We start from the raw sequence: 26,463 nt of genomic DNA, 5'->3' as shown, positions 1-26,463 counted from the left end.
AAATACTACGCCTCTCTAGTGTGGTTGTTAAAGGCTCTTCTAATTGGTCCTCTGAGGTTCTGCTTCCCACCCAGCACAGGAAGCACGTCTATTCATCCCTTGTTGCAACCTGAAAAAGCTACTGCCTCACAAGTCCATACGCCTTAACCGTGGCTGTGCTCATTCCTTGTAACCCACCCTTGTGCACAGGCACATGGACACACATCCCTCCTGTTCCATGATTCTGAGAAAGTGGCCTGTTTTATTTAGGAAACTCCATCAACCTCAGCTCCTTCTGGCTCAGGCAAATTAGGGTCCTCCTCTTTCGTGTTCCCACAATACCCTACGAAGAGGAAAAGTGTGTGGCTGGTGAATAGTGTGGCCAGCAGAAGATCGGGGTTGGTGAGGGGGCGTGGCAATCGGAGCTAGGCTCTTGGCTGATGGGTGGGGCATGGTACTAAAGCCTATGGCTGATGAGCAGGGGCGTGGCTAGTGCATGCTCTGGGCGGATGGGTGGGGGCGTGGCTAGCGGACGCTGTGATCACACTCAGAAGCATAGGCTGCCTAGCCCGTCTCCTATTGCCTAGATATCGGAGCTGCTATCAGCCCTCTTCTCTTGCACCCAACTTCCCACGGGAGGACTGTTCAGGCAGAATTTCAAAGTTTTATGGCAATTTTTACAGAAATCACAGAGAAGGGACAGTGGGTGATGCTGATGTATCGGGGGAGGGGGGTGAGGAGTGCAGTGGGTAATGGGTACGATGCACAACTGGACGAGAAAATGCAAAAATAATAATAATAATAATAACTTAGGGGAAGCAGGAGGTTATGAGGGTCGTAGGGTCACAAGGAGTGGGCAGCACTCCCCATTCCCCAAGGATGTCTTTTTGGGCAGAAAACATCAACAGTAAGAAAATGCAGGTGGCCTACCAACAGATGTGCGGCCCACAAAGTTAAAAATGCCCACCCAGACCCCCCACCCTCCCCTCCACCCCCGCCCCCAACAGGCAGAGATGTGGCAGCGTTTGCTGGCTTGTAGCGTTGGTCCTCTGGGACCCTCGGTCTCCTCTTCGAGGGTCCTGCCCGGATTGGCTGGCACTGAGGGCAAAATGAACCTTCTAGAATATTGTCAGGGGAGGTCGGCTGGACTCCCTTTGCTTCTCAGTCTCCTCCACTACGTGGATTCTCAAGGATGAGCGAGTCGTGCTGCCCTCTCAAAGGGAAAGTCTGTCGACGCCCCTTCCCCCAAGACATGCACCCTCCCGTGTCCCCCCTCCCCCAAACACACTATGTACACACACAGGCCCTTCCCTCCAAGGCATGGCTGGGCTCCCAGAGGTAGTGGAGGGCGAGTAGGGCGCTGGAATGTTAGAAGTGGTGGGTTCAAGACGTGCCTCCTCCGGCTGAGCCTGGGGGACAGAAACTCCAACCGTCCCTTTCCAAGCCTCTGAATGGGAGAAGTCAGGAAAAGTGTGTGCCCGCCCCCCCCTCTTGTACACACCCACTTATTCATTCCCCTGGGGACTGAAAGTTGCTCCCTGAGGGTTGGGGGTAAGGGCAGGGATGGGTAGCATCCTGGGACGGCACAGCCTCCCTCTCAGGTACCTGGGGAGATGTTCTAAGGCCCGGAGGCCCAGATGGAAGGTCGTGGCTGGGGAAGGTGGACGGAGACACGGGAGGACAGAGTCAGACTGGGTGTCCAGGGAGGCAGAGAAGGTGGTGTCTAGTGGGTGGGTGCCTGGCTTCAGATTTCAGATGTCACTTACAAGGGATGGGCTGGAGCAGGATGCCGCTGAGAAGGGAAGTCGAGGGATGGGATCCAGGCAGGAAGGGAGGCTGATCCCAGGAAGAGGGCTGGCGAGGAGGGAGCCTAGGAGAGGAGTCCCAGGGGGCCCAGGCTGAGTCTGGACAGAGACAGAGGTGGGTCCAAGAGCAAATGCCATCGAGTCCCCAACCTCAGGGCGGTGGCTAGGGCCCTAGAAGCCCCGGATGTGGCAGTAAGCCTCGAGGCTGGCGAAGAGAATGTAAAGGAACCAGAGGCCCAGGAAGAGCGCAGTGGTGGCCAGCTTGGGTCCCCGCGGGCCGCCCAGCTCTCCGCCGATGTGTGGCCGGCGCCGGTACAAGAGCACCGCGATGCCCACGAAGGCGAAGACGGTGAAGAGGGTGACCGAGAAGGCCAGCGTGCCAGTACGCACCTCGAAGGGGCGGCCCTGCACCGCCCAGTACACCGCGGCCACCGACCAGGCCACACCCAGACCCAGGAACACGTTCACCGCGTTGGAGCCGGTCACGTTGCCGATGGACGCGTCCGCACACTGGTCCTGCAGCGCGGCCACCTTGCTGGCGAACGTGTCTACAAGGACAAGGCACAGGGGTGAAGAGGGGCTCCGTACCGCCCCTGAGCCCTCACCTACTTCCTGTGGGATCTGTCTGCATGCAGTAGGCTCCACTGTTGGTGGAACAGTTCTTTGGGACTTTCATGCAATCAGTAGGCTCCACTGCCTGCTTTCAGTGTCCCTCTGTGAGGCTGGCATAATGTTATCCTAATGGGGTCCACTTTTTGATTTTGGAGGGCCTGCTGATGTCCAGCTGTCTCCCCAACACTCTGGAAACAGCCGTGTGTCCCCACATATGCCCTCCCAGTGGATGAAGGAACAAAGTCTCTCCCATCTTGTCTCGAGGGTGCTTTGCTCATCCAGGCTTGCTGGGGTTGATTTGATCGTGGCCACGGCCTTCAGGCAGAACACAGGACACTGCCCCGTTTCTGTGGCAGGTTCACCTTCCCCGGCCGGACTCTACTCACATCTGAGTTAAAACTCAGAGATTCAGCCAGGGTGGTGTGCACACCTGCAATGCTAACACTTGGGAGGCTTAAGTAAAAAGATCGCCTTGAGTATGGGGCCAGCCTGGGCTACATAGCCATCCAGGGCAACTGAGATGATAGATGAAGGCCCTATTTAAAAAAAAAAAAGGTGCATGCCTGTAATCCAAGTTCTTGGGGGTGGAGGCAAGATGATCAGGATTTGAGGCCAGACTCTTCTACATAGTGATTTTTGAGAGCAGCCTGGGCTATCTGAGACCCGCTACAAAAAACAGAACAATGAGCTGGCAAGATGGCTCCCTGGGTATAGCACGAGAACAGGAGTTTGGACCCCAGAGCTCAAGTAAAAGTCCAGGTGTCAGGCTGGCAAGATGGCTCAGCAGGTAAATGCGCTTGTCACCCAGCTTGAGGACCTGAGTCTGATCCCTGAGACTTACATGGCAGAAGGAGAAGGAAGGACTCCCTCAAGCTGCTCTCAGATCTACACACACACCCCTCGGAGAAGCACTGCCCAGTTCTCACCACCGGGGGCAGTGAACTCACCTGGGGAGGACCTGTCTCTATGGATCCACCCCCAACAATGGATTCTGTGAGGTTTCCTGGGAACCCTGAGTCCACCCTCAACCCCTGTGGTGGCCTCCCCTTCTTCCTATGGAAGCCAAGTCTGATTTCTAATGCTCCCTGTCACATTAGTTCCCTGTGACCCTGCCCACTTGCTCTAGGGTAGGGTCAGCCCACACACGGCACCCAAAGGGCCCCTCCCTGGCCTTCTCATATTTTCCTGCAGAGCCACCTCCCGGGGTGTTACCAGGGATGGAGGTGCCCAGGGCTACGAAGACCACGGCGTTGACTGAGTCCTTGAGGCCCACTGTGCACCCAAAGTGGGAGGCCAGGTCTCCAATGAGGGCAGTGAGCAGACCAATAACCAGGATGCAGACGCCAAAGCAGGCCCAGCCATGGCAGTACTCCGTGGGAGGAACGCAGGCGAACAGAACCTTCCAGAACACCGTCAGGAAGTGCATCACGTAGTCAAAGCAGGATGGCAGCCGCTCCTCTCGAGACCCGTCCTCCTCTTCCTCCTCGTCCCCTGTGGGCATATGACCCAGCTGGGGCATACACCATGCCTCAGACTTCCTTGCTTATACAGCTCCATTGTGTTAGGTTTCCAGACAGTTCCAAATGAACTGCTTTCCCAGCATGCCTTGAAGCTAAGAGAATGTTTGTCTAAGAGGAATATATTTAGTTCCTCAGAATCCCTTGCAGCTAAGAGAGTGTTGGGCTCAGGTAAGTGTAATTTCCCAGAATTCCTAGCAGCTAAGAATATTGGGCTGAGGGAAGCTTATTTGCTTTCTCAGATTTGCAGCTAAGAGAACAAATATTGTGCATAAGTAAATTCAGTTTCTCTGAATCCCTTGCAGCTGAGAATGTTGGATACAAGTAAATATCCTTACTTTTCCAACATCCCTAGCAGCTAGGGGAGTGTTGGGACTGGGTAAACACAAACACACTTACATCCCAGAACCCCTTGCAGCTAAGAGTTGGATACAAGTAAATAAATTTACTTTCCCAGCACCCCTTGCAGCCAAGGGAGTGCTGGGCACAGGTAAATCCATTTACTTTCCCAGGACCCCTCAAAGCTATAGAGGAGGCCATATATCCCTTGCTAATAGTACTTTGTGTCTCATAAGCCCTGGCTGCTAGAGATGACCATGTCTTGAGCTAAAAATAGTCATTTCTCCAGAAGTCCTCACAGCCACGGACAGCCATCTGTACAGCTAGAAATATTCACTTTTGCGAGGAGTCACCACAGTGACATGGGGCTTTGGCTCAGAGATAGACTGCCTGCCTACCATGTGAGAGGTTCTAAGTTCCATCACCAAGACCACCAACCAAACAAATGTCAAGATCCCATAGTCGGCTAAACACACTGGCTTTCCCAGAGTCTCCAGGAGCAAGACAGAGACAAACAGCCAGCTAAAATTAGCCAAGCTCCCAGAATCCCTTGAGGTTAGCAACAGCCACGTTCTCGGATAAAAATATGCCCTCTCCCAGAATCCCCTGCTTCTAGCAATGCTAAAATACATACTTTCCCATAATCCCTTGCAACAGCCCCCCCCCTCTGGCAATGAGACAAAAGGAGGGGTTCTGAAATGCCCTAGCTCCCTTGGTACAGGCGTCCTGTGTGTGTGTTTATTTTCTGAGCTTTCTAGAAAGGCCCAACCTGTTCCTTACTGCGATCTGATTGGCTTTTAGCACCCGTGATTTGTGTGATTTGAAATGTACAGAAGTATCTGGAACCCTCCCCATCCTGAGCTGATAAGCAGGAGGTGATGAGTGGAAAGAAAAAAAAAAAGCAAAAAAGAAAAAAAGCAGGCTCTTATGTACCAAGTATTATAGCTGGAAGGGTACTGATAAGGAAGGTGGCCAGTGGCCAGCAGGCACCAGGCCGTGGGCAGGGAGGCAAGGCGAGGCTAGGCCAGCTGCTGAATCCTGAAACTGCTTGACAGGACCAACCACAAGTTCCCAAATTTTCTAAGAAACAGGACACCTGCAGTGGTGGGGGCAGAGCGTGCCCCCTCCCCCCCAGAGGACTCCAGTCACATCCCATTCTGTCTTTTCTAACTTACTTAACCACAGGCTTGCCAAAGAAAGAAATAAGCTTGAGTTTGTACTTATCCAAGTGGGTTTTGTGGTTTCTTGGTTCTGCAAGAGCCAAACTTTTAGCCTCAACCACAAGTAAAATGGAATTAGAAATGAAAGTCGGAAACTCAGCAGACACTCTGACCTTTCTGGCTCCCCTAATTTCTTTTTGATCTTGCTAGGACTTGGCACCTGGGGATGCAGCAACCATGAGGGTAAAAACTGAGGATGAGAAGGCAACAGAGGAGCCAGATCCAGGCATGGTGGGGCATGCCTTTAGTCTCAGCACTTGGGAGGCAGAAGCAGGAGGATATTGGAGTGTTTGAGGCCCAGCCTGGTCTCCGGGGAGAGTTCTAGGCCAACCTAAATTACATAATGAGACATTGTCTCAATAAACAAATAGATACATAAACAAAGAAGCAAACAAATGAAATGAAACAGTCCGTGGTGGGCTTCTGCCATTCCTGATTGGGTTTTCTGCTGAACTCCTGGTACCTGAACTGCAGGTCGTGAGCCAGGCGAGGCCAGTGCAGACAGGCACAGGCTGGGACTCAAGGTTTCTCTGCTCTCTGCTCTACATTGCACTATGGCTCACACTGCCCTCACATGCAGACTCCTGCTTTCTAGCCTTGTGGCCAACCCCTTCCACATACCCCAAGTTAAATCGCCATCTCCAAAATGCTCAAAGGCTTGTGTCCTTGCTGCTCCCTCTACCCAGGAGGGCTATGCTTTCCTTCCCCTCCTTGAACACTATTGTCCCCAGTGGAAGCTTTAGCGTGGTCCCTTCCAGGAAGCCCTTCCCTCACCCCAGGCTGGATCGGGAGCTTCGTGTGGGCTCTCGGGGTCTCTCCTCCTACCTCTGTCTCCCCCTGGGTTGTCACTGTCTTGTGACATGTCTATCTTCCCCACTGTGCTGTTACGCCAGCTCTTTCTCCATCTCCCTCAGACACATTAAAAGTTGTGGCTTCAGAGGGCTGTGCCAACTAGGCTGGCCTCATATCTCCACAGCCCTGACTTTGAACTGCACTCAGCAGGTTTTTTAAAAATTAATTTATTGGGGGTTGGGGATTTAGCTCAGTGGTAGAGCACTTGCCTAGCAAGCGCAAGGCCCTGGGTTCAATCCTTAGCTCCGGAAAAAAAAAATTAATTTTTTTGTTAATTGTGTGTGTGATGATCAAAGGAAAACCCGCAGGAATCAGTTATCTCCTACTGCATGAGTCCCGGGAATCGAACTTAGATTGTCAGGCTTGGCAGCAATTGTCTTTGCCTGCTGAGCCATCTTCCCTACCCAACATTTTCTTTAACCATAATTCCTTATGTATTAGTCCCTCCAGTTGAGGCCACCCCAAAGGAAACCTGATATTATGTATGGGAGGGAGCCCTGAATTACCCCTCTAGATCTCATTATAAAATCTTTAGGAGACTTTAGGAACCACCTCTTTCTCTATCTGAGCCTCAGTTTCCCCATCTGTGTTGCAATTTGTGTGACTTTCCAAGGCCGAATCTGTGGATCCAGTTGCCATTGTGCCTCTGGCCACATGAGGGCGCTGCGGGTCCGCGGGAGAACTAAGGAGGGTGAGGCCCACAGCAGGTGGGAAAGAATCCGGTGCCCTGGTGACTGTCTCCATGGCAACAGAGGAGCCCAGGGTTGTCTGGGGGAGGCCCACTGCCATTTCACCTATCTATCTTCTAACTTCCTGATGCTACTGGGGTCCCCCACCTACCTGGGGTGGGAGTCAAAGCTAAAACCCACTGCACAGTGTCCTCAACTTTCTCCGTTCTGCTTCCATCTGCCTGTCAGCTGGTCCCCATCTGTCCTCTCCACTGCCCGCTCTGAGTACCTTTGTGTCTCTGTCTCTCCATCACTTCCCTTGGCTCTCACTGCCCCCTTAACTTACCTGCGCTCACCGTAACTGCCTCTAAAAACTGCTCCCTCCACGAATGAGTCCCAATCACCAAGGCCAGGTTCGTTTTCTTTATAAGTTTATCCACTGTGTTCTGGGGGGGAAGAGAGAGTGAATTGCTACCCATGAGTGCCCCATGGTGGTACGATGGGGGATCTCTGGGGCTGGGAATCACACCCACATGCCCAGTCCAGGAAGGTAGTTATGTGCTACCCACCGTCCAGTGCTGGAGCTGGCCCTGGAGACTACCCAGGAACCCCACCGTAGTACCCAACTCTGAGGTTGGCATGATATGCTCTTCCTTTCGAGCCACACCCCTCCCCGACATAGCTCAGGACAGGCTCTAGGAAAGGGAAGGCCCAGGACAATCACCTTAAAGTCATAAGACTCTTCAATGATGACCTCAAGACGACAGTTCTCCCCAAGAACTGGCTTGCCCATCTCCGCTATTCTCCGGGCCTCCTCCTCCTCGGCGGTCAGCTTCCTGTCCCCATCTCCTGCAGCATGAGGGCTGGAGGTTAGACATCCAGGAGGCATGCCTAACAGGGTCGGTAATGCCTTGACTATCTGCTCTCTCTGGGACGTCAGTGAACGTGTCCAGCCCCATCTGACCACCTGTTCCCTCAGCCCATGAGGCTCTAGTAATGGCCTCTGGATTCACATGGGTGAGGCTGTGCGACCTCAGGCAGTGCTTTAGCCTCTCTGTTCCTTATTTTCTACATCCATTTGATGGGTACAGCTATTGCATCTACCTCATAGAGTGGCTGAGTTAAGCTGGTCCCAAATGTCACTCTAACATCATACTCCAGTCCTGCACCTGCACCCAGCCCTCTGCCTCATTCCCAACTCCACTCCTAGACAACATGGCTAGCAACAAACTTAGCCATGTGGCAGAGACAGCTACCAGTTCACCCAAGTCTGTGGGCAAACAGGTGGACTACATTTCCCAAAATTCCTTGCATCTGGGCATGGCCACGTGACTGAATTACAGCTAATGGACCGGGGATGGGAGAAGTGATGGCGTGGTGGGCCTCCAGGACCTTTGATCCTGGGGATTTTCTTGCCCAACTGCCTGAAGGCAGCTGGGGGTCCAGAGACAACACAAAACAAAGTTCAATGGCAGGCGGAGGCACAGGATGAAAAGGCTCCATGGGAAAAGAAAGCCACCTGCTGCAAAGGAAGACTGACACACTTTGCCTAAGCAACAAAGTACTCAGCAACCCTTTGCTAGTTACTGTAGCAAACGGGCATTGCTAGGCCTGTTTGTTACAGCAGCTTGCATGACTTCCTGATACATCTTAGTCTCAGACCAACCCTAACTGTAAGCTACAGGGTAGCTCTTGCTTCTAAACTGTCACTATATCCAAGCCACTGGCTCTAACCTCAACTCTGACCTCCAACTTCTAACCTTGAGACCATTTTTTGGGGGGTGGGGTGGCTGTTTTGAGACAGGGATTCTATGTTTCCCTGGCTGTCCTCCAACCCACAGAAATCTATCTGCCTCTGCCTCCCTCCCAAGTGCTGTGATTAAAGGCTTTGACTACCAAGTCTGTCTGTTTTGTTTTGTTTTTTTAAAATTTTAATATATGTATATTTGGTAGCCCAGGCTGGACTCAAACTCCATGTAGTTGAGGATGACCTTGAGCTTCTTACTCTCCTGCCTTCATCTCCCAAGAGCAGGGATTGCTGGCCTTCATCACCCCAGTGCTGGGGATGGGACCAAGGGCTTTGCACACACTGGGCAGGCACTCCACTGACTGAGCTGTCCTCAGCCTGACCCCACTTCTAAGCCAAATTCCTCAAATCTCAACTTCAGCTTTAAAAATTTTACATGTGTGTGTGTGTGTGTGTGTGTGTGTGTGTGTGTGTGTGTGTGTGTATGCGCACATGCAGGTGACTGAGGAGGCCAGAAGGGGGCATCAGATGCCCGGCAAATGGAGTTACAGGTGGTTGTAAGCAACCCAGCATGGTTGCTGGAACAGAACATGAGTCTCCGGGAAGAGAAACAAGTGCTCATAACAGCTGAACCATCTCTCCAGCCCCAACCTCAGTTTTAGCACAAACAATGACTCCAGTTCTGATCCAATCCCATCTCAACCCCTGGCAACCACCTGTTTCGATTCTTTTTGCTGAGGACCGAACCCAGGGCCTTGTGCTTGCTAGGCAAGCGCTCTGCCACTGAGCTAAATCCCCAACCCATGTTTCTATTCTTGTCTTGGCCTAGTGGGAAGATGGATCCAAACTCACCCCACCCCTGTCCCAACCAATGCCAAACCTGATTCATACAGACGGTGCCACAAGCTCAGATCTGATTTCATAACTTAGTTTCTTCCAACTTTGATTATAAACGTCATCCTGAACTCCGCAGTCCCCTCCCTTCCCAGTCCCAGCTGGCTCCAATCTTCACCCATCACGAATCCACCTCTCACCTCCAACCTGCCCCCAAGTCCACCCCTGTGGCTCCAGTGGCTCCTCCCCTCCACACCCAGAGGTCCCTTCACTCACCTTGGTTGAGCAGCAGAGCTGGGGAGAGACAGAGACAGGGACACAATGAGAGAGTCGCTTCTCCTCAAAGCTCAGGCTCGCGAGCCCCCCCGGGGGTCCCCAACCCTGGGCCCCCTGCTTCTCCCATAGTCATCTCTTCACCCCCTCACCTGAGATGCCCCTCTTAAGCCACTGGGGCTGGCCGAGCTCGATGAAGAAGTTGTCTTTCTTCTCGTACTCTTCGTCGTCCACTATCTTGACCTGAAGGGTCTTCCTGAGGGGGAGGCACAGGCAGAAAAAAAGGGTCAAGTTACCCCCACCCCAAAGCCACTTCAAGATGATACTACTGGCCCTTGGTGGAATGTAGGAGGGGCTCTAGGAAAATGCAGCCAGCCCAGGACAGAGTCATGACTTTGTCCTCGTTTGTTGGAAACAACCCTAACCCCAAAGACTTAAATAACATGCATGAATGAAGCTGGGCCCTGGAAGGAGCTGGAAAGATGACTCAATTGATCAAGCCCTTGCTATGACAGCATAAGGACCCAGGATCGATCCCCAGCAGCCATGCAAAAAAGCCTGGCAGGGTGGCGTGTCTGTGGGGTGAAGACAGGTTAGACAGCCTCGCCTAATTGTGAGCTCCAGACCAACGAGATCTGTCTCAAAAGAGGTGGACAGTGCCTCTGTAGATGACATTTGAGGTTGTCCTCTGCCCTCCACATATAGGAGCGCACACACATGTGCATACACACGTGTGCACATAAAAAACAAAAAGCTGGATCTGTAATCCCAACTACTTGAGAGGCGGAGGCAGGGGGTTACCATGAGATCAAGTCCAGCCTGAGCTATAGGAAGGAAGGAGGGAAGGAAACAACTAATTAATTAAATCTTATTAGTACAAAATATTCACAGCTTCCGCCCTCCATCCTGACCACATTTGGAAAATCAGCCTAATGAGACCAGTTTCCCCCCACCCAGGTTCTCTGTTCCCATGGTAACCAGGGTGAGGCAGGGACTAGCCCAATGATACCTGTCCCCTTAAGGCACTGAACCCACACACCTCCTACCCCTCCTTGCAATCTCCAAGCCCCATAGCAAGGAAAGCTCACAGATTGGGTGCCAGCAACTCTTGGCTAGAGGAACAGTGTATGGAGCCAGCCCCATAAGGCCTGGCCCCAGATCCCAGCCACACAAACACCCCACCCACGCAGTCACCAATAGAGGAAGCTCCACCAGTCACCCGCCCACACACACAGCCATCCGCCCAGCCATCCCCCTGCAGCGCATGATCGCAGGGAACAGATGCCTGTTGGTTTGAGAGACACCCCCAGCACAGCCTGAGGCAGACACTGTCACCCCGTGGGACCCTCCTAATGCTCCTCCATGGACCTTGCTCTTTTGTGATTTATTTGTTTGTGTTTTGTGAGACAGTGTGTCACTATGCAGCTCAGGCTGGGCTGGAACTCACTAGGTAGCCCTTTCTGGCTCGAAATTCACTATCCTCCTGCCTCTGCCTCTAAAATTCTGGGATGGCAGGCATGCACCATCACTCCAGGCAGCCTTTCCTCTCTTCACGCCACCTGCTTTCTGTGTATCTCTCCTTCAGTGTCTCTCTCTGCATGTCAGTGTCTCTGTCCACCATCATCTCCCCGCCATTCTCTGTGCCTTTTATCTCTCTGCCCCTGTCTCTCCCCTCTCTTGGCCCTTCTCTGTCAGTATTCTTTGTCTTCATCTCTCAGTGGCGCCCAAATGAAACAGAGTTAACACAATCAGGCGGAAGATTCCTAACCAGGCAGTAATTCAATCAACACATCTCCACAAGTGAACTTGCACAGCACACAGAGACGCTGTCATGTAGGGACAAATACCCACCTCCATTCTATGGGTTTGAAAATTATTTATTCAGGACAGGGTCTCTTGGAGCCCAGGTGGGCCTCAAACTCCATGTGAAGGACTGGCAAAATGGCCCAGTGGTTAAAGGCACTTGCCTTGAAAGCCTGATGGCCTAAATTTGATCCCTAGAACCCATGTAAAAGGTTGAAGGAGAAAAGGGAATCCCCACAGTTGCCCCTACTCTCCACATGTGGGCTGTAGCATGCACATCTCCACACACACCATGCACACACCAATAAATAACTAAAAGCTCAAACTTGAGGAATAGACAAAGATGAACTTGAATACTTGACCCTCCTCCTTCACCTCCTGAGTGCTGGGATTAGAGATGTGGGCTACCGCGCTACTGAAACTGGACCCCAGAGCTTCAGGCATGCTAAACACTCTCCCAACTGGGCTTCATCCCCAGCACTATCTGTAAAACTAGTTTTCACACTGTAGCTCGGGCTGGCCTGCAACTCATGGCAACCCTCCAGTCTCCAGCTTCACCTGTTGGGACTACAGGCAAGCAACACCATGCCCAGTTGGGTTTCAAAACAGTGTGCAGGGCCGCTCGGGCCTCAGGAGTGGTTTGAGCGCTGTCCGCGGTGCTGAAACGCCACATCAGGGAGTGGGATTTGGATGAGGAGGTCTCCCAAGACACTCTGGGCTCCTCAAATTCCCAAGCAGACACAGTGACACACTGACATGGTGGCACACACTTTGTCGTGCGCTCTCCTAGACGCCCCACACAACGCTAACACACCGTAGCTGATGCTTGGCGACAGGTATGTCAATCAGTGCTCGACAGGCAACCCAGGAGAATTCCAACGGACAGGAAGGACGTGGAGAGGGACTCGCACTAGACCAGGGAAGGGCTGTCCTGAGATCTTAGGGAACAGCTTCCCTCCCCAGCTACTCTTCCCTGGCGCCCAGGAACTCCCCTCCACTACCTCTCCCCCTTCTAAGACTCCAGTCTCTTTGCCAACTTGTCTCCCCTTGTCTCGATGACTCCGGCTCTTTAGGTCTGGGTCTCTTCCTACATTCAGCCCTTTCTCTCCCCTCTGTCTCCTTCTCCTTGTGTCTCCCTGTTAAGTCTCTGACTCCTCCAGTCTCTGTGTTGATCCTGCCCAGGCCTCCACTCCAGCCTGGTTGCTTCAAAGCTCCCCTAATTAGCGCCTGCCCGTCAGAGGAAGGATGTGTTTCCCTAAACGCTAATTAGCCTCCTGTTCTCTTGTCTCCTGTAGCCACAGCTGGAAGCTTGGGCGGAGGCGGGAGGTGGGGGAGGACAGAGGGTGTCCCAGGCTGGGGAAGCCGTGTGGGGGAGGAGAGGCCCATGGGATTGCAGCAGCAGGAAGGAAGCGGGTTAGACAATCAGAAGGACCAGAACCATACAAGGACAGCTCTGCCATTCCTTCTGCCTCTTGAGTTTGGGGGAGATGAGGCTAGGGAGGCTGACAGAGCTGGTCACTCCAAGCAGCCGTCATACGATCCTCCCCCCAGCCCCAAAGAGAAATGTGGACAGCTGTGCAGATCCTATGACTAAAGCATAACCCGAGTCAGAGAACGAGAGACTGACGACGACGGAGCCAGGATTCCAGAGAGGCATAGCCTGGGAGGAGGTCAGAGATTCAGGGATGGAGAGCCGTCACCGGCCAGATGAAGGCGAGGCGGAGGCCCCAAGCTGGAGGGAGCGCGTGGGTGGAAGGAGGAGGGAGCCAGCCGCTGCGGGGGCGGCGGGCGGAGGAGCGGCGCTGGCTGAGACGGGCAGGCGCGGGGGAGGTGAGCTCCGGCCTCCAGAGACTCTGAGGAGGTGCCAGGGCCCAGAGTTTGCAATGCCCTGTCCGTCTGCGCATCTACAGGGCATATGTTGCACCCAGGCACCAACCAGAATTCAGGACCCCGTGCCCCAGGAATCGCGTGTCTCTTCCCCATCCCTGGGCCTCCCAAGTTTCCCAGGTTTTCCCCAGGCTCTGCCCAGGCTCTCTCAAGCCTTACATCTCTGATCCCTCCCTTAGCTAAGGCCTCGCCCACCACTCGACCACGCCCCCTCGACTCAGTCAAGCTTTCTCTAGCTTGGCCCCAGTAGGCCACGCCCACCCCAGACACGCCCCTTTCTAAAGATCCTCTACCACTTCCTTGCTTCCACAGCCCAATGGACTCTCCCACTCAAGGTCCACCCAGGCTCCGCCCATTCTCAGACTTTTCCCTCTTCTTTACAGTCAAATTCCATTTTCCAGCTTGACCCATTCAAGTTCTTCTCCTTCCTAAAGCCCTACTGGATCTCCTCAACCCTGTGTCCTCCCTTCCATAGATGAGCCATGATAGCCCTCGGCCCTATCAAACCTTGTCTCTGCATAGCCTCTCCCACCGTCAAGATCCTGTTCTGTCTGCACCGACCTGTGCTTGGGCTCCACCCCTTGGCCCAGTCAGGATCCCTTTGTCTGCATGGTCCCACGAACTCCCAGGAAAACCTGCACCCTCATCCCTCACTCCCCTACCCCCACTCAGTCTACACTGGTCCGCACTACCTCCTAGTCAAGTCCATTTCACAGGACCTGCCCTACTCTGGTGCCACACCCGGTCATAGCCCCATTCCATCATTCAGCCAGATGCCATTTCTCAGGCCCTGCCCACCTTAGTCCTGCCCCCTCCTCCAGCCAGGGCCCTTCCTCAGGCCCGCCCGCCCCTCTCTCTGCCTCTCTCCCACCCGCGCTCACATGGTCTCGTCATCGCCGAATTCCAGCTCTCCACAAGCGTCCTCATAGTGCACGCCGCCGCCACGGGCCGTGCCGTCCACTGTGCGGTAGGGGAGGCGCACGGTGCCCCGCGCTCCTGAGCTGCGCACCACGCGCACGTCCACGGTGCCCATGCATTCGCTCACGTGCAGTAGGCGGTCCTGGAAGGAGAAGATGCCCGCGTGGTCGTCGTCCAGGATGGTGACGGTGGCCAGCAGCGGCGTCACTAGCCGCCCCTTGGGCCGTCCGCCGCCGTCGGGCTCGAACATGCCCTGAGCATCGCCCACACGCAGGTTCAGTAGCCGCACGAAGAAGTGCTCGTCCTCCTCGAAGATGTCGTCGTCGATGATGCCGATGCGCAGCTCTTTCTGCGTCTCTCCGGGCTTGAACACCAGCGTGCCCTCACTGCAGAAGAGAACCAGAGGATGCCACTCCTGTTATGCGCACATGTGTGTGCAGTGCCCGAAGAAGCCAGAAGATCCCCTGGGGCTGGAGGTACAAGGTTGTGTGCCTCCCTGCATGGGTATTGGGACTCAGATTCGGGTCTTTTGGAAGAGCAGCCGGTGCTCTTAAACCTCTGAGCCATCTCTCCAGCCACCAGGATGGACCTCAGGGTTCTACTCAGCCCTCAGGTCCTCTTGCTATGTGCTGAGGTGGGAGTGTGGTGCTAATCCCTCAGCTTCTAGATTCTGTAATTGTAACTAGCTCCAGGTAAGGGCTGTGGGTGTTGCTGGGAACAAAGGTTGAGTAGCAGAGAATTAGGGACTTTAGAATAGACCTTGTTGTTCCTCTGATTATAGATAGATAGATAGATAGATAGATAGACAGACAGACAGACAGATAGATAGATTAGGGACTTTAGAATAGACCTTGTTGTTCCTCTGATTATAGATAGATAGATAGATAGATAGACAGACAGACAGACAGACAAGCAGGGCTGGACAAGATGGTTCCGTGGGTAAAGGTGATTGCCACCAAGCCTGATGGCCTGAGTTTGATTTCTGGGACTCACATGGAGGACGGAGCGCAGTAACTCCCCCACTAAATTGTCCTCTGACCTCCACACATGTATACACATGGTACACACACAGACACAAATAAGTAATTTAATTTAAGGGCTGGATCGGTTAAGGACACTGGCTGCTCTTCCAAAGGACCTGAGTTTGATTTCCAACACACACACACACACACACACACACACACACACACACACACACATACACACACACACACGGTAGCTCATAGCTATTTATATAATTCCAGTACTAGGGAACCTGACACCCTCTTGGGACTTCTGTGGGTACCAAGCATACATGTGGTGTGCAGACATACATGAAGATAAAACACTCATACACATAAAACCAAACAAATATAACTTTAAAAATGTAACCTAAAATTAAAGTAAAACAAAAAACTCAAAAGCTGAGCATGGTGATGCAGCCATACCATAGCCCCTCACTGGGGAATTCTATGCAGGTGCTTTATGGATATGTTATACCCCCAGCCCCTCACTGGGGGATTCTACTCAGGTTCTCTATGGGTATGTTATACCCCCAGCCTGGTCTACAGAGCAAGTTCCAGGACAGCCAGGACTACACAGAGAAACCCTGTCTTAAACCAACAAACACCATCATGGTCCAGAAATAAGAGGCACAGACAACTTGGGAATGTTAAAGGGAAAATCTCAAAGGCAACTTTGTCTTCCCCAGAATGGTGTCTGGTACGTTTAGTGAGCGGGAGAATTGTGACATATGACACACACATGTCTTCCAGGAGGCCAAGAACTTGATAAAGTTGTAGGCATTACAAAGGTATGCCTGTGCACCAAGTACCACAGGTAACTGGGGCAAGGTGGAAAGCAGTGTGGCTCCATCAACACATCACCTGTAGCAGCATGTGGTAGGCACTTTGTGAATGTAAGCAGCAGGGAGGTCATTTACTCCCAGACTGGAGTTTGGGTGTGGCTCAGGGGTAGAGCCCCTGCCTAGAACCCCCAGTGAGGGCTGGGGTGTGGCTCAGTGGTAGAGACCCTGCCTAGCACCCCCAGTGAGGGGCTGGGATGTGGCTCAGTGGTAGAGCCCCTGCCTAGAATCCCCCAGTGAGGGGCTGGGGTATGGCTCAGTGGTAGAGCCCCTGCCTAGAATCCCCCAGTGAGGGGCTGGGGTGTGGCTCAGTGGTAGAGCCCCTGCCTAGAGTCCCCCAGTGAGGGGCTGGGGTGTGGCTCACTGTAGATCACCTGCCTAGGATCCCCCAGTGAGGGGCTGAGGATGTGGCTCAGTGGAGTAAAGGAATAAATGATGACTGGATCATTAAGGAATGAATGATGACTGAATGTATCCATACACTTATGCTACAGATCTGCATATAGTAGGGAAGGGAGACACTAAAGGCAGTCCTGAGGCTCAGCCCAAGGAGGCGCCAGGTCTCCTTTCTTCTCTTGTGACTTGCCCAGGACCCACCTATACTTGGACTCACTTGGACTTGGGATACACCTGTAGCTGAGATTTAGGTGGGCCTGAGAACCTCCTGGACCAGGACTCATCTGCATTTGGATCCACCTGGGCCTGAGAGCCATCTGGACCAGGACTCACCTTGACGTGGGTCCCTCCTGTACCTGAGTCACGTGTACTGGGACTCACCTGTACTCATAGTCTGATCCTGCCTTGGCAGAGCCGTCCTCTGTGCGGTAGTCCACATAGAAGGTACTGTTGCCCTCACCGCCCTGGCAGGCCACCGACAGCAGCACCGACCCGCAGTTCTCCAGGCAGTGGTAGAGGCTGGGCTCAAAGAAGATGCGGCTGGCGCCGTCATCCTCGTCCTCGGCCGTGCCGTCGTTGGCCCCGGGCCTGCGGGCTGCATCTGCAGCGTGTCTTCGAAGCACGTTGCCCGCGCCTGTCATCAGCCGTGTGGCCTGGATGCGGTAGAAGGCACGGCTCTTCTGCTGGTGCAGCAGTGCGTAGTATTTGGCGATGCCCACCAGCTGCTCCAGGTCCTTGTCCGGGTGCTTCTGCTTCAGGTCCTTAAGAATCTGGATGACCTCACGCCGGCTGGCGTCCAGCTCACGTGCCTCGGCAGGACCCGTGCCCAGCGCGCCCAGCTCACCTGGGATCTCAGTGCCCACGAATGTACCGTCCAGCTCGATGCTCTTGGGCGGGTCGCCCTCTGCCCCAATGATGATTCCACTGCGCGGGTCGGTGCGGTAGCGCTTGTACACATATTTGTAGAAGAGCAGTCGCTTGTCCGCCATCCAGGCGAACACCACGCACACCGGGAAGAAGACCAGTGTCAGCAGCGCTTCCCACACCTGTAGGCGGCAGGCTGTGAGCACTCTGCATGCTGTGTCTCTCTCCTGTCCATATCTGTTCACTTCTGCTTTTCCTGTGTTCACGATTCTCCACACATACACTCATCTATCAAGCCATCCATGTGTCCACCCACCCACCCACCCACCAACACATTCACCCATTTGTCCTACGCATCCAACCATCCCACTCACATACGTCTAGCCATCCATCCATCCATCCATCCATCCATCCATCCATCCATCTTCCATTCATCTATCCATGTATCAACCCACCTATCCACTCATCCTATATATCCATGTGTCTACTCACCCACCTATCCATCCATCCACTCATGTGTCCACCCATACATCTACCCAACTATCCATCCAACCATCCTATCCATCCATCCTCCATTCATCTTCCATCCATCTATCCATGTGTCCACTCACCTCATCCATCCATGTGTTCACTCATCCATCCATCCATCCATCCATCCATCCATCCATCCATCCATCCATCATCTACACATCCACCCTCCTATTCATCAACCCCATCTGTGCTAGCTGGTACTATATCAATTTGACATAATCTAGAGTCCTTTGGAAAGAGGAAACCTCAGTTGAGAAGATGTCCCCAGCCAACTGGCCCATGGGCAAGCCTTCTATGCATTTTCTTAATCAGTAGTTGATGTGAGACAACCTAGTCCACTGTGGGTGCTAGCTACTTCTGGGTAAGTGATCCTGGGGTGTATAAGAAAACAAACTGAGCAAGCCTTGGGGAGCAAGCCAGTAAGCAGCACTCCTCCACACCCTCTGCATCAGCTCCTGCTTTGTCTTCCTTTGATGATGGGCTGTGATTTGGAAGTGTAAGTGTGGTGGTTTGAAAGAGAATGATCCCCATAGGCTCATATGTTTGAATGTTTGGTCCCCAGTTAGTGGAATGGTCTAGGTAAAGATTAGGAGGCATGGCCTTGCTGGAGTAGATGTGGGCTCATTGGAGAAGGTGTGTCACTAGGGGTGGGCTTTGAGGTTTCAAATGCCTATGTCAGACCCAGTGTCCACCCCACTCCCCTTCTGCCTCTCCAGTGGTCTTTCTCTTCAATTCAGCTTATTTATACTCACAGGCCCTAGTATGAGGCTCCTCTGTGCGGGATGGTTGTGCCGCAGCACACACATTTACTTGGTTCTGTGAGAGCATCTCAGCCTCTCAGTGTTCACTCAACACTGACTTTTGGAGAAGCTCGTTGTATCAGTGATTTTATTTGTGGGAAGCAGAGCTCCATTTACTCTGTTCCAGGCACACCGATTCAAGGCCTTCCTTGCAAAATGATTCCAGTCATCCTTACAGCAGCCCTGGGAACTCAGCACCGGAAAGACCCACAGACAAAGGAACTTGTCCAAGGACATAGAGGGTTTTTAGTAGAGGTTGGATTTGAACCCAGACACTTGGCTTCAGGGTCTATGAACCAAGCCTCTTTTTCTATGGTGACCTAGGACACTCCCTTTCATGGATCAGCTGTGAAAATGGAGGCCCAGAGAGAGTATGGGCTTTGCCTGAAGTCACATAACAATTGTGGGGACACTGGAAGCCAGGCTGATCTTAACTGAAACCCAGTCTCCTTGATGCTCCTGGACTCTGAGGGGCTCTGGTCACCACTTCTCCATCTTCCCTCTGCCCTCTAGGTCACAACTAACTCTCATGTCTTCTCCACTCTGCCCCTCCTTACCTCTCACCTGGAGTCTGTCTCTCTCTCTCTCTCTCTCTCTCTCTCTCTCTCTCTCTCTCTCTCTCACTCACTCACTCAAAAATATGTTTGACACAATCTAGAGTCCTTTGGCAAGAGGAAACCTCAATTGAGAAGATGTCCCCAGCTGCTGACTGGCCTATGGGCAAGCCTTCCATGAATTTTTTAAATCAGTAGTTGATGTGAGACAACCTAGTCTATTGTGGGTGCTAGCTACGTGTGTGTGTGTGTGTGTGTGTGTGTGTGTGTGTGTGTGTGTGTGTATTCTGGGGAATTGGCTCAGTGGGTAAAGGTCTTGCCATGCAGCATGAGGACTTGGGTTTGAATCTCAGAACCCCGGATAAAATGCTAGGTGAGGGGGTTGCACCTGTAACCCCAGTGCTGGGAAGGTAAAACAGGAGGACCCCTGAGCTCAAGGGCCAGCATGTCTAGCCAATCGGTGTTCTCCAGGTCCAGAGAGACCTTGACTCAGAGCATAAGCTGGAGAGCAACTAAAGAAGCCCCCTGACATTGACCCCTGAATTTCACACATATGCACACTCACATGAAAATCTACACCTCACATACTCACACAGAGACTATTTTGGACCCTAAGCCAGGATACTGTCCTTTTTAAGAGAACCTGGACACTGTCCGGTGCTCTACCCTGTACTTTTGCCAGAGCTGCTAGGAGCTCAGTATTATATAGCCATAGTTTGGGTGTAAACTCTCTTTGATCCTGTAGTGTCTTTTTTTTCTCTCCCTTCCTTCTTCCTTCCTGTAATGGGGATAGAACCCGAGACCTCATGAGGGCTAGGAAAATACTTTACCCCTTAGCTACATCTCCACCTCTTTTTGTTTTTCTGAAACATTCTCACTGTGTTACTTACCCAGGCTGAACTTGAACTCACAGCAATCCTCCTGCCTCAATTTTCCTAGTGCTAGGATTACAGGCATAAGCCCCGACGCCCAGATAATCCCTGCAGCCTCCACTTTGATGCCAACCCAAAGTCCTTTTATGTCGGGGTCCTTCTAGAGCAGGATCTATTAAGTGACAGGAGTTAACAGATCACGCACAGCGTGAATGAGTGAGTCTTGGGCACCACAAATAAATTATGCATGTGCAGGAACGAATTAGGCCCGACCCATAAATAAATTATGCAAATTGAGGCAGCCGTCTTAGAATTGTGGGAAATAAATTAACCAAATGTTGTAAAGGAAGCTGAGGACAGGCAGGGGTGCAGGTGAAGACACTGGACTCCGAAGAGGTGGAGAATTGTGGGAATCGGGGTGTGAGCCAGGCAGCTGTGAGTTTTGAGTTTGTCTCAGTGTGGAAATAAATTATGCAAAGTGGACACCGGCCTCTGCTGGTGTCTCTGCCAATTGGATGGGAGTATAAACGACACTGAATCTGAACTGAAGATGAATAATAAATGAGCCATGCAAACTGCCCCTGTCTCTCCGGCCCTACGGAGAGATAAATTATGCAGATGCGGGTACTGTAGATGCCAGTCCGTGGATATATTATGTAAATGTACCAAGTTACTCAAATTGATTTGTGCTGTCAGAACACGGGGGGCTGGCCTATGCCAGTGTAGTGTGAATTATGCAAATAGAGATGTCTTATTGCAGAGTCAGGAATAAATTATGCAAAAGAAGTGCTCTCAGGTAATTATGTGGCAAGCCGAGACATGTTTTACATGGACCTTGCACTCTTTTAGCCCTTGCACAGCGTTGGGAATTACCTTCTGGGTGGGCACAACATTCTCTACTTGTACCTGCATCTGACTCGGCTGTTTTTGGCTCAGTCCTCCGGTGCTGTGCAGAGCGTGACTGGCACAGCTGTACCTGGTGGTTCTGTACACACACACACACACACACACACACACACACACACACACTTGCAGACGCTCCAAGCCACCAGGCTCCCCTGGGGTATTGGCCATTACTCACCTGGACCACGCCTGGGGAGAAAACTGCTAGAATGAGATAAAGCCAGACGTAGGCAAAGATGCTCCAGGAGGCCGTAACGAAGAAGACCCTCAGATGCTTGATCTTACGGCTCTCGCCAGCCGGGATGACATACACACACACAGCAATGACCACAAACATATTGAAGGCAGCGCTGCCCACGATGGTACCTGGGCCCAGTTCACCCGCCTGGAAGTTGTGGCCACAGACCTCAATGACAGACAGCAGAATCTCAGGTGCTGAGGAGCCCAGAGCCATGAGTGTGAGGTTGGACACGGTCTCATTCCAGATGCGCACAGTGCCCACGCTGGTTTCCCCATTGGCCTTGGTGATGGTAATCTCCTTCTCCTTAGACGTGATGACCTCAATGGACGCCATAAAGCGGTCAGCAATGATAGATACGCCCAGGAACATATAGACCATGGCCACAAAGTACACCACGGCCCTTGCAGCCTTGTCTCCCAGTGATGGGTCGTCAGGTTCCCACACAGGCAGCAGCACCCCTGGCTGGCAGCGGTAGGAACCTTGGCAGCCACCTGGGCTGGCATCGCTGTCGTTAGCAGGGGGAGGTGGCAGGGAAGGCGTTGGAGTGGCCTCCCCCATGCAGTGGGGTGCCCCCAGAAGGAGCACAAACCCTACCAAGGCCAGGGGAGCCATGAGGAGTGGTGGGGTCCTAAGGGGAGGAGCAGAAAATCAAAGTGAGTGGATCAGATGTCTCCCTGTCACTCAAAAGGCACAGTGTGGGCTGGGGGTGTGGCTCAGTGGTAGAGCCTCTGTCTAGAATCCCCCAGTGAGGGGCTGGGGTGTGGCTCAGTGGTAGAGCCTCTGTCTAGAATACCCCAGTGAGGGGCTGGGGTATGGCTCAGTGGTAGAGCCTCTGTCTAGAATCCCCCAGTGAGGGGCTGGGGTGTGGCTCAATGGTAGAGCACCTGCCTAGAATCCCCCAGTGAGGGGCTGGGGTGTGGCTCAGTGGTGGAGCCCCTGCCTAGAATCCCCCAGTGAGGGGCTGGGGTATGGTCAGTGGTAGAGCCCCCGCCTAGAATCCCCCAGTGAGGGGCTAGGTGTGGTTCAGTGGTAGAGCCCCTGTCTAGAATCCCCCAGTGAGGGGCTGGGGTGTGGCTCAGTGGTAGAGCCCCTGTCTAGAATCCCCCAGTGAGGGGCTGGGGTATGGTCAGTGGTAGAACCCCTGCCTAGAATCCCCCAGTGAGGGGCTGGGGTGTGGCTCAGTGGTAGAGCCCCTGCCTAGAATCCCCCAGTGAGGGGCTGGGGTGTGGCTCAGTGGTGGAGCCCCTGCCTAGAATCCCCCAGTGAGGGGCTGGGGTGTGGCTCACTGTAGACCACCTGCCTAGCATGCTGAAGGCCCTGGCTTTCACCACCAGCACTGTCAAACAATAAAGTCCTAGTTTGTTAGGCTACAAGACAGAGGTGAACTGGGAACCAGCACAGGAGACATGGAGACTCAGGAAACACAGAGATAACCACATGGACACCCAGAGGAAAAGACACAGGAATGCCCAGGAGAGAGGGGCCTCATGAAATGCTAGAAACATAAATAAATCAGAATACCTTGGGAGCCTGCAGCTAACCATCACACACTCTGTGATTCAGCAGCTCTGTTCCTAGGACAGGCTTATAAACCCGTCTCACCGAAAGGTCCCCAGGAGAACGTCCACGTCAGCTTTATCTATAACAGGGCCAACCCTGAAAGAACCCAGAGGCCCTTCAAAAATGAAATGCAGAAACAGTGGAGTAGTATACTGCCCTGTGCAGGGAGGGAACTGTGGCTGGATGTGACAGTACAGAAGAACTGGATCCTGAGACACAGGGCTGAGTGAAAGACGCCAGGCACAGAGAACATGGGAGGCCTCTGTGTGAGCCTGCAGCTGGAGGACAGAAGTCCACTGGCGATGCTCGTCATTTCAGCTTGGCCCTTGAGGGGGCTGTGGTAGGTTCTGGGTCTGAGTGGCTATTTTTGTCTTTCTGTTTGATTACATTTTATTTATTGGGGGGAGGTGGTAAGCGTGCCATGGCCAAAGAAGAGGTGTGAAGAGAGAACGGATTCTGCGAGGCTGTCCTCTGACCTTACACGTGCACACAATAATAAATTAATAACAAGCACCCACGAGCTCCCATCTACCCCCTTTCTAGAACATCCCTCAGCTCCAGTCTCAGAGGACTGTGGCCCCCTCCCTTGCCCCTCTGACCCCTCCCTTTCTCCCTCGCCTGCTCTGTTCCAGCCATTCTACCCTCTGCTGTTCCTTGTGCACACTATTCAAGTTTGTCCCTGGGGGCCTCAAGCCCTCTCCTTCTAGGGCTTCATTCCCCTGTCACCTTCTCTGACTGTCCTTGCCAAGAAGACACCTGGCCTTTGGGGAGGACTCTTCCACTCAGTTCACAAAGTAGAAGACCAAGGCTCAGAGAAGTGAAGCAATTTTTTGCAGGTCACCCAGCATCTGCTCTCCCCAGAAGGGTGCCCAAGGTCTGAGCTCCTGGCCCGCCCTCACGTTGCTGTGGTAACCCAGTTGCCTATTATAGAGAAAAGGCGGGCCAGAGGAGCCGACACCTGAGCCGTCTGCCCTCTTAGGAGATGCCTTGGGGTACCTCCAGCCTCAGGTCTCCAGGAATTTCCGCCTTCCATGTCAGCCTGAAAAAGTTCCTCTGGAAGTCTAACCCACAGCCTGCCCCGAACTCACACCCACAGACCAGGAGCAGGTTCTCTGGGGGAGGGAGGCAGCATGTTGGCAGAACTTCCTGAAAAGGAGTGAGCAGGGTGTGTGTGTGTGTGTGTGTGTGTGTGTGTGTGTGTGTGTGTGCAGGGGCGGGGAGAGGGGTGATTCTTAAAGGGCCACTGCACCGTTAGCCCCCTAGGCAAGGCCCTTAATGATATATCTAATTAGCAGCTCCTAATTAGCAAACACTCAGGCATAATTATGAGCCCACCAGGATCCCAAGCATACTCCCCTTTGATTCTCTCTCCTCCCTCTTTGGCTTTTGGGAGAAACAGAGAAGACCCAGAAAGTCAAGAATCTATCTAGCCACATCTAACTGCCTCTTTTAGGGAGGGTGAGAAGACCGGGAAGTTCTCCAGGAAGACGGGGGTCAGGGGACTAGTGTTTGCCTGCCCAGAGGCAGGGTCATCGTCTATTCAATTCCTTTTGATGTCATCCAGATCCCCCCTCTCTGGGTCTTGGAAGAGGGACCCAGGAGAGAAAGCACTAGATAAATATTTGTGAAACTCATGGACAAGAGGCCTGAGCATTGTCTGTCTATGGCTGGGGCAGCCACAGTTTCTGCTCCAGGTTTCCTCCTCCAAGCCTTGAAAGCTAATCTGGGTGTAGACTCAGTGGCAACAGGATCAGGTTGAGTCCAGGATGAGCCTGCAGGGCAGATGGTAACATCTCAGGGCTCTGACAGACTGAGGTAGTGGCATCCCCAACCTGGTAGGCTGGTGGCCAGCTAGGTTAGTGGTGAGTGTCCTGTTCGGCCTGGCCTTTCCAAAATCCTCCCTCAAGGCAACCACAGCAGGGTGAGGATCTGGCACGTATCCTGACTGCTGGGGACAGGGTGCAATGCAGAGTGGGACACAGAATTCAGAACACACACACACACACACACACACACACACACACACACACACACATCTGTCCCTCCATTAGCCGTACAGCACACACAGGGTTGCAAATTGCAGAGAGGTAAACTGAGGCTGGCGGGGGAGAGAAAGGACTTGGCCAAGCCAGAGGCAGAACAGAAATGTGGTGTTAGGCATGAGGCTCCTAACCCAGTGATCTTTTAAGCCATCTGGAGTCCCCACATGCCTGCCACACAGGGCGTGGACCTTGTGGGCATGCAAAAGCTCACCCCAGCTCTGGCCCAGGTGTTGGCCACCACCTCGCCCACCTTCCCCAGAGCCCTTCCTGAGTGAAGGAAAGCATCAGGCTGAGTCCCTCTGTAGAACCCCCAGAAGGTCTGCTTTCCCACCCAACCTTGCAGGTGTGAGGCTGGAAGGATGGAAGTGAGACTGTGGGAAGGACCTCCCTAGCATGACCTTAGAGCAGTGCCCAGGAGTACGAAAGTGTCTCAGAGTTGTCCAAAGAATGAATGGACAAACAGTGAGTTAGACTTTGGAAGGACTGGTCTAATGTTACACAGGTTAGGCTGCAGGCAGGACCAGCCTCAGAATGTCAGGGTTGGGAGGATGGGGAGACCTGGGCTAAGGAGGGGTGAGGAGGAGTTGGGGGCACTCCAGGCCCTCGGGGGAGTCCACACTGCGGGGGATCAGCCTCCTTCAGGTCCCTGTGCATCAGGGGCGGAGACAGAAGTGTGTGGGTGTGAATTGGCTGCAGGCAGAGGAAGAGGAGGGGAGAGACAGAGACCCAGGTGCCCAGAAACGGACAAACAGACACACACCATTCACATGGCGCACGCGGAAAGCGGAAAGCCGGACAGCCCGGACTCGGAGCCAGGGCTCAGGAAGACCCCCCGCACTTGACGATGCGGCGCAACCTGGGTTCCCGCAGCCCCAGGGGGCCACGCTGGGTTCTTACCTGCGGTGCGGCCGGTCCCTGCTGGGCCGGTCCCCGCTGGGCCGCCGCGGTGGGCGCCTCCGCCCGAGAGGAGGAGAGGGAGAAAGAGGGAGAGGAGCCGGGGACTGAGGGAGAGCAGGGAGGAGGGAGGAGAGGGGATGCCAGGAGGGGAACCGGGAGGAGGGCGGAGCCCAGGGGAGGGGGCGGGGACAGAGGAGCTGGGGGGCGGAGGGAGGAGTCCCGGGGAGGGGGGCTAGACAGGGGAGGTAGGAGAGTACTGCTCGGGAGGAGGGAGGAGGCCAGGGGAGGGGGCGGGGACAGAGGAGAGGGGGCGGGGGAATCAGCGGAGAAGACGGACTAGGTTGAAGGAGGGGGAAGCCGCTGAGGGGAGGGGATGGAACAAGTGAGCAGGGGAAAGGACCACTAGGAGGTGGGAGGGAGGACACTAAGGAGGGGTGGGGCGGGGACAGGGCAGTTGTGAGTTGGAAGACGAGGAGGAGCTGACGGAGGAGAGAGGGTGGGTACAG

At 53.5% G+C, this 26,463-nt stretch overlaps 1 protein-coding gene across 3 annotated transcripts; it reads right to left on the bottom strand.

The window, feature by feature from the left end:
• Positions 1 to 224: 224 nt before the first annotated feature.
• Positions 225 to 26,074, bottom strand: Slc8a2 (solute carrier family 8 member A2). 3 transcript variants are annotated; one of them, XM_036185624.1, is made up of 10 exons: positions 25,958 to 26,074; positions 21,396 to 22,086; positions 17,075 to 17,739; positions 14,418 to 14,840; positions 9,999 to 10,102; positions 9,850 to 9,867; positions 7,717 to 7,841; positions 7,339 to 7,438; positions 3,609 to 3,887; positions 225 to 2,332 (listed from the first exon to the last, which is right to left on the bottom strand). In XM_036185624.1, exons 2-10 carry the CDS (start codon positions 22,068 to 22,070, stop codon positions 1,956 to 1,958), a joined length of 2,766 nt encoding a protein of 921 aa, XP_036041517.1. In that variant the 5' UTR covers positions 22,071 to 22,086; positions 25,958 to 26,074; the 3' UTR covers positions 225 to 1,955. The 3 variants fall into 3 exon arrangements, with proteins under 3 accessions (XP_036041517.1, XP_036041526.1, XP_036041536.1); XM_036185633.1 differs by lacking the exon at positions 9,850 to 9,867; XM_036185643.1 differs by lacking the exons at positions 17,075 to 17,739; positions 21,396 to 22,086.
• Between the last annotated feature and the right edge of the window lie 389 nt (positions 26,075 to 26,463).

Source organism: Onychomys torridus, chromosome 1 (genome assembly GCF_903995425.1).
Source record: "Onychomys torridus chromosome 1, mOncTor1.1, whole genome shotgun sequence".
Lineage (NCBI taxonomy): Eukaryota > Metazoa > Chordata > Mammalia > Rodentia > Cricetidae > Onychomys > Onychomys torridus.
The sequence above is the reverse complement of the archived record's forward strand: the minus strand, read 5'-3'. Positions and strand labels throughout refer to the sequence as shown.

Coding starts and splice junctions, on each gene's coding strand:
- Slc8a2 (XM_036185624.1), bottom strand. CDS start 22,070: ATGGCTCCCCTGGCCTTGGTAGGGTTTGTGCTCCTTCTGGGGGCACCC. Junction 17,740..21,395: donor TCTCCCCAGGCGTGGTCCAG/GTGAGTAATGGC, acceptor TGCCGCCTACAG/GTGTGGGAAGCGCTGCTGAC. Junction 2,333..3,608: donor CCTGGGCACCTCCATCCCTG/GTAACACCCCGG, acceptor TTGTCCTTGTAG/ACACGTTCGCCAGCAAGGTG.